This window comes from Bolinopsis microptera, chromosome 1 (assembly GCF_026151205.1).
Source record: "Bolinopsis microptera isolate Bmic1 chromosome 1, MBARI_Bmic_1.0, whole genome shotgun sequence".
NCBI lineage: Eukaryota > Metazoa > Ctenophora > Tentaculata > Lobata > Bolinopsidae > Bolinopsis > Bolinopsis microptera.
The window spans coordinates 2,874,972-2,884,352 of record NC_087072.1 but is presented as its reverse complement, the minus strand read 5'-3'; the positions used below and the strand labels follow the sequence as shown (position 1 = coordinate 2,884,352).

The following is a 9,381-nucleotide window of genomic DNA, read 5'->3' as shown; positions in this document are numbered from 1 at the left end:
GTCATGATATATTATAACAGATGCAAAGGACCAATGTTTTCATTCGGAAGATTCAATGAGACGAAATCAATTATAAAAGATCAAAGTTTTAAACAAATAATCATTAATTTCAAAGTCATGCACAAAATAAATAAACTGAAGAGAAAACATGCAAAATTGTTAAGGCAAAACGAAACTCAATACATAATAATATGGTATTGCAACTGAACTGAAACCCCCAACAAAAAGAACATGCGCTGTTCTATTACGTGCAATTATCTAAAATATTACTCACTTGAATAACAATCAGCTTATATTTAGTGGAGTTAAGTAGCGCATAACCAAATAAAAGTAGCAAAACTAAACTTATACATGTCCACCCTTATCATATCGATAATCAAAACCTCATGTTTAAATTTCCATCCAAAAAATTTCGGGAATTCCCTTAGGACTTTTACCCAATGATTTGATTGAGGATATCAACATTTGCTACCTCAATATGCGAGATCTAACCAGAGATTATTGTATGAACATTAATTTTACAATTTCTTTGTTTAATGAAATGAAGAAAATGAGTCACCACAATGTACCAATCGTCACTACAATCGTCCCTGGAATTCTCCTCTACAAACCGAAAACAGGGCTGCTATACTGATCAATAGTTCTACAGAGTGAGGACAGGTGTTCCAGATCAGGTGACTCGTCCTCTGAGAGGTGATCTGAGTCTGGATCTGATCTGACGGGAAGGAGTGAGAACCGGGATACCATCTCGTTTCTCAGTAACACGTTGTGTGTGTTCTAGTGGGGGTCATGAGGGAGTTACATTTGCGAACAAACGAATTATCTGTAAATCGATACTATTCAGTATTCAGCAGTGAGAAGATTCTGATTAAGATAATTCAAAGTTAAAATTGAATAAAACAGAATGAAAAAAGATAATAAAAATAAAATGTTACCTGCTGGAAGGCAGCTCTGGCAGCAGAGGTAGCTATAGCCTGTATGGTGGTACTGTAAATAGAAACAGCTCCGTACAGATTGTAAGTTCGTCTAATGAGTCCGTGAAGGTTGCCTGTGAGATGAGGCTGGAACACGTCCCAGTCAAACGGATCTATGTTGGTCTCGATGCGACGAACTACCGTCGTGATCTGATGGGGGTGCTGTTGAGCAAAAATAAAGAATTTTAACCGTCAGATCTTAAACTTGGATGTACCATTAGTCAGTCATTAAATCTTTTCATCCTGATTTAGATAACAAAAGAATTTTGTAAAGGAGTGCGTACCTTCTTGTTACGTTCAGAGTTGACAGAGGACGCTACGTTGCACATGGCTGTTAGGTATTTGAAGTCCAGCCAATATTGCAGGGCCATGTTTTGGGTGATCTCCGCTGTTTCCAACCAGGCGTCATAAACTTGAACTATCTTATCATCTAAACTCCCTGGAAGTAAAAGTATTAGACATTTGTTAATAGGAAATGGAGACAATAAAATTTCGTTGAGATATATTTCATCTTATCGCGGCCGGACTTATGGAAAATATGGATCACCATGCACACATGTATGTAGCATGTTTGTATGTACAACAGAACTGTACAACATGTATGTAGTACAACATGTACATTGTATGTATGTACAACAGAACTGTATCTTAATATTGCAGTATAGATGGCGACTTAACTAACCTAACATGAGAGGTACCTCTCCTTCAGTAAATCCGTGACAACCAATTCTGTACAGCTCAGAAGATAGTGCGAACAGTATGGTGTTCACATAGGAGGAGGTGTAGACAGGGAGAGAGATCTTAGACTCAACTGAACCCCCGTCTTCAGTCTCTTCCTTTATCTGTGTTTCTTCCCAAACCATCGCAAACGTTGCAGCTTCTGAAATGGAAGAGTTTTTAATCTACCTTACTCGGGAATATTATAGTGGGTTAATGTATGACTGGGAAAATTAATGACCGGGAAAAATATGGCGGAATTTTACAAAACCCACCACTTTATCCCAGTCATAATATTCCCGAGTAAGGTATGTATTTCAGGAACTAGCAAAGTTTTGCTTGTAGCGAAATTGGCGCATTGATCTCAGTGTCATTATTAAACAAAATACCAGGCAGGATTTCGTTTTTACCTGATTTGAGGAAAGTTGAAAGTTTCTCAGTCACCACGTCAGAAACCCAGCCCCCGTACCTTTGTAACAACACACACTTAGCACTGACAATACACTGATACATTTCAGAACTGCTTGCGGAGTACTTGGACCGGTCACGTGGATTGAGTAATTGCTGGAGTTGAGAAGTGTGCTGAACTAGACATCTACAAACGTGGATCAGGATTGCCAGTTGGTCTGATCGACTGTTTTCTGAGATATCTGCTTCGTCTGAAATAGTCTTATCTTATAACGAAAGTAACAATAAAATCATCAGTCAAACGAGCTAGATCATGTGATCTGTCAGAAGATATCCAGCTGAACATTACCTGGTACTGCAGTGAGAATATGCTGGGAGACTTGAACCAGGCTTTGTTTTGTCATCCCATATACGTGAGCGAAAATCTCTTCTGCTCTCACGTTATCTTCCTTATATCGAAATTTTTCCGGATTTCCTGAACGAAATTGCTTCTATTAGATCTCTGTTAATATTTTCCCAAGTGTAGGTAATAGGTATCTCAGATTGAATTGCGAGATTATGAAAAATATGTCCACTCACCGGTGTAGGTGATAATATCGTTGTAAATTATGGTCAATCTGTCGTTCAGGTTACTACACAGTGATCTGACTGAATCTACAAATCCCTCTGCTTTTTGCTGCAACTTTGTTTCTTTCTTGCAGTTTATATTCCACACAAAAATTGACACGTTCGCCTGAAATGATTTTCTTGCAACACGTTTTTTAGCGACATGTAAGTTCCGACGATTGCGCGCGCTTAGGCAAGGCCGCGCGCGCGCATTGCATGACCACGCAAAATTAACAATTGCTGAAAACTTTTCTAAAAACTTTATTCATCTGAATCTCGCCGCGCTCTACAAACTGAAACTAAATTTTTGAGACCGTCGTGCCGCACATATAGCTAACCTCTGAGTGGGTTTTAATGATCTCCGAAATATCCGTGGTGGTAGCCATCATAGCATCCTCGATGTAGGAAGATATTATCTTCTTAACATGCTCATTCATCGGAGCTTGTAACAGGTCGTTCCATATATGAATTTTCTTATTGAGCACGCCCAGGCAAACTGTCTCCCACTCACTTGAACTTTTCTGAATGTAACAAGAGTTGGAGAATATTTGGAACCAAAGTCCAAATACAAGAAATCCTCAATCGATTGAACACTAATCTTAAATAAGTAAAGAACCATATGTAAAACTAACCTGACAATAAGGTTTCACAAGACCAGCCACACTTGACACAGACTGCACGTAGTGTAGTGTAGTGTGGAGGTTATCATTCACCGCTGCTACCACTTTCTGCCACCAACCCTCACACAGCTGCGTCATGTTGGGTAACTCCAGTGAACTGGGGACAAACTACATGTATATCTGGATTTTAAGAACTTGCCGCACAACCCAGGCTATTTCAGCAATACTCAGGGTACACGATAAATAATAGATGAAAGTAGTTTGGTATATTTTACAACTTAAACCGAAAGGCTGGTACAGATGGGATAAAGTTCTGGCAGTAATATAAGTGATAGTAACCTGTTAATAGTGGGATGGTAACTGTGCACCAAAGTAGGAAGATGTCTTGTAATTGATTGTAGTCCTGTCTCCTGTTTAAACGCGTTGCTAACCACCTCCATAGTTGTTACACTGCACAATATTAGCGTTAGTACTCTAATTACACATTACACTTATTTAATAATATTAAAATATATAATTGTAGATTATTTTAAACTTTAAACTTTCAGAAATAGAGCAAGTGAACTAAGTAATATTACTAAAATCATAAATTATAAAATCTACAGGTCGACCATATCTTAAAAAGTTATGTGATTGACTGATAGAGATACATTTTTATTCAAATTTTAATGATATGGCATTGACAAGATTCGAATCCCTTATTAAAAATATGTCACAGATAAGATAAATATGACTTATTGATAAGATTGATTACTTGTGACAGAGATGTTTGAGTTTGTCAGTTACACGGTTACTCGTTACCAGGTTGTTGTGTACCAGATCCAGTGTACAGATTATACTCTCCACGCACTGAAATAATAAGGTTACATTATCAACAGATATTCAAACAAACTGAATAATTTACATTCCAAAATAATAATCACAGAATTCAAATCAATTACAAAACAGAAAGATATCAAAATGCCTCGTATATCTCAATATTTAAAACTACAAGATATCACTAACATCAGCAATCTGGTTCCTGACACTGCCTCCAGAAGTAAGCCGCGCCGCCACACCAGCCAGTCTCCTCTCCATCACCTCCACTATCAGGGTCTCCAGATCAACTCCCTCCAGCAGGATTACCGTACAGATAGACTCAGTGAACTGCTCGTCTGATACACTGACCCCTCCTAGCGTGTCTTTACATCCCTGTTATTATAATAAGTGGTAACTTACACGCTGGTTTGGTAAAGAGTTACCTAAATATATGAATCAAAATAATCAACGTTGGTTATATATCTTAAAAATAGAAAAATCGTTATTAAAGATTTGAGTGTGTAAAGTAAACCTGGAGGATGGAAGGTTTGAAGTGTGAGATAGCGCCCCACTGCTGTGCTAACACAGGGAATTGGGTCAGGTGCTGTGACGCAGCTCCGTTCCCGATGTGCAGGTTTGTTACGATATGTCGAGATAGGAGGTAGAGCTGCCCAGCTGAAGTTTGGAATAATTCAATTTTGAGGTATTGAAATCTTTTTTAATGTAGTCCGAGGAGTCCTAACTCTCTCTTGTCTCATATAGTTAACTGAAATCTTATTTTAAATATCATTCAAACTTACCTATGAGGAACTGCTTGTTTTCCATGGCATGCCATATCTTTTCAGGTGTATCAACTAAGAGCTTCATTTGGCTGGCAATACTCCAAAACTCCTCTTTTTTACTGTGTTCCTCTTCTTTTTCGATCGAAGAGATCCGTTCTGAAGCAATTACATTCCCATTACTAGTTTCATTATTCAGTATAGATGAAATGAAATATGAAATGTAAAACATCAAATTCTAGGACCATTTATTCACATAGGAAGCATAATTTGTCAATATTAAAAATATGTATTTTTGGTTTGGAAATTTTGATGCGTTCAATTTGTTTTACAGTAGGTCAGATCTTTAAAAGGTACATAAAAGGTACATTTTGGGGAAATCCTCCCAATCTTACATAAAACTATACCTAGTTTACAAGAAGTCTGTATAGAATCTAGAGTCGTTCTGATATCTTTAACAGTGTTTTCCATCTCTGCAATAGTATCAGCTGTGTTTATCAGTTCCCGGTATCGCTCCCCTACCATGGTCCGTAACTCGCTCTTCTTGCTCTCAATGTCACGCTGGATCTTCTTGAAATTTCTTTGTATCTCGTTTATTCTAGAGTCATTTTGGACGATTAAATCATGAATACCAATTATTTCTACGGACAGAAAGGGGGAAAACATCGAAATTTGATAAAATTCAGGGAAATTCATAACAGAGATGTTATATTGGTATTATATAAGATATAAATATTTAACAATTGGCAAGTTGCCATTCCAGAAAAAGAGATACTGACGTATATTGAGAGAAGAGGTCCTCAGGGCTCAGTAGATCAGGTTGAGACAACACCGAGGATTGGGAGACCAGGTGTTTCCTGGTGCCAGATGCACTTGCAGGTGTCATCCTTCCTTTCCTAACAGCATAAACACCATTAGATTCCTTTAAATACTATATATATATATTACTCTAAGAAGTGAAAACAAATACATAAAATACTAGTAATCCTTTAAATTCGCAATAAATAAATTCTTTCAATGTCATAAAATTCCTAAAACCACATTATATATGTGACCAGTAAATAATTTAATTGGTCTATAGACTACTGTATAAAATTCTCAATATAGATTCAATAAAATATGCATAAACTTCAGTTGCTCAGTTAATTAGTGGTATATTCATATTTGATAAGTCAGCCACCGAAATCAATGGAACCAGAAAAATTCAATGCAACAAGAAAATTTCAATGAAACAAGAAATTTAATTTTTAGCACATTTTACAGAATCAAAAAATGTGTAACGATTCATTAAAATAATGCCCATTTGATGAACGATTTTGTGTCTTAACTGCTAATTGGATTGTGGGAGAACAGACACCAACAGGGCAGGGAATGTGAGGGCCTGAAAGCTTTTGCACACACCGTAATGCTATTCAGATGAGGACCTAATAACAATTGTTGATGGGGATTAAGGATTCTGTTTAGGGTTGTTACTATGGATTACAGTCTTGTTGTGACAGAAGGTCTGTATACCATAATATGCTTTATGTTGTGTAATTCTGAATTCAATGATATAAAATGCAACTTGAAAATGGATATATTATTTATCGGAGGGCTGGCAAAATATTATGGCCTTCGCATTTTTGTTTGACTGATCATTGGTTATAATAAGCTATAGATGTGTTAAACTTTATACAGTTCTAATTATAAATTAGAACGGTCCTTTCAATGCAGATTCCCTTGCAGCATAGTCAGGATGTAACCCCAGGCATGTGCAATCATGTTGTTTTCGCAGCTCTAATGAGAGCCACTGCCATTCACACCATGGTTTGGTGAGTGAGAGCTGCCTTTCAGTTTTGTGATCTTGGGATTCGAACTCATAACCTCAGGGCCAGTAAACAAGCGGATTAACTAACTTTTTACCAATTAGGTCAGAAAGCAAAAAATTAGTGAAATCTGGCAGAAACAGTTTTTTGAAAAGTTAGGCAAATATTAATGGAAATGCAACTTGAAATTCATTAAACTTGCCACCATAATTAGGCTTGATAAGAAAAGGAAACGAAGAGGAGCTGTAATTGTAACTGTGACAGACGCTCAGCTCCTCGCAATTTGATTCAAGAAGTTTTAAGAAAACATATAATGCAGAGCTTGCCATGTGCCTTGGTTAACGCTATGTGTGTGTAACATTTGTTTAGTTTCCGAAATTTCACTTAACCTCTGATCTATTTAAAACGAATGGACATATTGAAACAATATAGACATGTTACCAGCAATGCAATGACCCTATACAAGATAATAAAACCGTCTTCCAAGGGTATACCCTTGAATATGCAGAAATTCATTCCATATCAATTCACACATGGCCTTGCAGCTCTAAATTCAAGTCTAGACTTTCTATATCGACCAAGTTCTTTCTTGCATTGAAGTGCATACTTTCGACTGAACATGCAATAGGGCTCAATCTAAACAACTTAGGGGTTGCTCAAATACTACCTTAGTCAAACATGAGAGGGGCTTGGAAAAGCTCATTATTGTTGGGGGAGGTCTAGGCCTTGCTTGAGTAATTAAACGTTTGCAACAAACACATTTATTCAATTTAAATTTTAATAAGAAACGTAATTTGATCAAACCAACATGAAGTCGCCAGGCAAACTCCCCACTCACTAAAAAGAACCAGTACATGAACCAAGTGTTACAATTGGAGAATGGGTCGTTCGTCCCCCTTGTATTTACCAGTACAGGAGGAATGGCACCTGAGGCCAAGCGTTTCATAAGGAGACTTGCTGTGTTGATAGCCACCAAGACCAAGGAGGACTACAGCCAGGTGATGTGTAACATCTTGATTTAATTTATTGTATTATATATATACTATTTTCGTTCGTCATATTTGTGTCTTTTGTACGTTATAATATTTTTGGTGGGCCAAAAGTCAGTAGGTACCCATACGTTGGCCTTAATAGCTCCGCCGTGTTTTTTATTCGAGAGCTGTTGCTTTGCAGATGGCATACTATATATACTGTATTTACTGGTTCGAGGATTCCGTCGTCAAAATTTGAAAATTCTAATATTTTAGACCACGCCCATTCAATATTAAAACACCTATATTGTTTTCTCTGAACATGCTGAACGCCTAATTTTTTCAGAGACGATAGATTATCAAATGTTGCATATGATCTGAAAACATGAGGCAAAACAGATTTAAAGAAATGACGAAGTTATCAAGCATTTTCTGTATCTCGTTACGAATTTAGCTTTCATTTTAGACTTCACGTCTCCCGAAATAAAACTGCGAACAAAGTGAAACAAGGAACTAAGTAAACTGTAAAACCAAATTTTCGTCACGCATTGGACTTTATCAAGGTTACACTGAAAAAGGGGAGGTTTGATCTCTGAACCAGAGAGTGTGGTAATTGGGTTAGGAAAGTAAACATACATGCGACAAAGATCAGGGTTACCATTAGGAAGAAAATTTCAGCAAAATTTATAGAAAAGGGGTGTACACATCCATGCGAGAAAAATCGGGTTACCAATAAGAAAAAATCACAACAGAGAAAGTTTACAACCCTCAGATCAGCGTAGTAAAAGTGTACTAGAAATTAGTCTGTAAAACCGTTTCCACACATGTTATTGATTTTCGGTTTAGTGTGTTCTATTGCTAAGCCTTCTCTTATAAAGGTATCTAAGGTATCCTTACATTGTTCTGATATGCTAAATTCGTAGTTTTCGAAGAATTTTGCTAAGTCTCTTTTTCCCGATATAGGAGTGTAGTGTGGGTCGTCTGCTCTGCGGTGTTCAGCAGCGTGGTATCCTAGTGTGGTCCTGCTGTTGTTGAGTCGGAAACAAAATTGACTGGGTGATTATGTGACTGACACGACACCTTAATTGGGCACCCTTAACAATTCCCATAATGTTTAACGGGGTAGTTAACGGGGGACCTTATCACGTGATTAGGTAAACCAATCACCTGATCACACGTAATGAATAAACTCGTTATGCTTCATATCTCGGTCATCTGAGAAGCTACAGTTCTAATTCTTTCAGGACAAGCGTAATTCGAATTGCCAAACACAATTCAATAACATTTAGCTTGATCCGACTATCCAAACTATCGAATAAATGTGAAAATGGACCTCCATTTGAAAAAAAGGAACACGAATATTTTTCGAGTTGACAAATTCCTCGAACCAGTGGTGGTACTAAGTCATACCAGAAAGAAGTATTTAAATTGGGCACTCAGTGACTGAGCTATAAAGGCCTACGTATGGGTACTAACTTTTGGCCCACCCTGTATATTTTTTAGGGCGTTAGTGCCGAGTTAACTCCCCTTGCAAATATAGACTTTCTACTAGACATATCATTGATGGTTTCACCATGATATTGTTCTCTGATATGTTCCACAAAGAACTCATCATACAGGAAGTGAGCTTGACCTTGTGGACAAATAAAACCATGTGATACTCCAGTCACCTCCTCCTGTTCAGTTTTTATTTCTTTTTTGAT

The 9,381-nt window shown here is 37.3% G+C and overlaps 1 protein-coding gene across 1 annotated transcript; it reads right to left on the bottom strand.

Moving 5' to 3' along the window:
- Positions 1-69: 69 nt before the first annotated feature.
- Positions 70-5,846, bottom strand: LOC134823688 (conserved oligomeric Golgi complex subunit 1-like). The gene is made up of 16 exons (XM_063835225.1): positions 5,682-5,846; positions 5,310-5,500; positions 4,924-5,061; positions 4,656-4,798; positions 4,331-4,516; positions 4,080-4,174; positions 3,665-3,775; positions 3,338-3,482; positions 3,044-3,226; positions 2,679-2,832; positions 2,449-2,574; positions 2,102-2,350; positions 1,657-1,854; positions 1,259-1,413; positions 936-1,124; positions 70-777 (listed from the first exon to the last, which is right to left on the bottom strand). The coding sequence occupies exons 1-16, from the start codon at positions 5,786-5,788 to the stop codon at positions 604-606; spliced, it is 2,544 nt and encodes an 847-aa protein (XP_063691295.1). The 5' UTR covers positions 5,789-5,846; the 3' UTR covers positions 70-603.
- Between the last annotated feature and the right edge of the window lie 3,535 nt (positions 5,847-9,381).

Bases quoted from the DNA above. Each gene is read 5' to 3' on its own strand.
- LOC134823688 (XM_063835225.1), bottom strand. From the start codon at position 5,788: ATGACACCTGCAAGTGCATCTGGCACCAGGAAACACCTGGTCTCCCAA. The intron at 3,776-4,079 runs GTAATCAATCTT...AATATTGTGCAG, and splicing joins CTCAAACATCTCTGTCACAA to TGTAACAACTATGGAGGTGG. The intron at 1,414-1,656 runs GTTAGTTAAGTC...TTTTACTTCCAG, and splicing joins AGAGGTACCTCTCATGTTAG to GGAGTTTAGATGATAAGATA.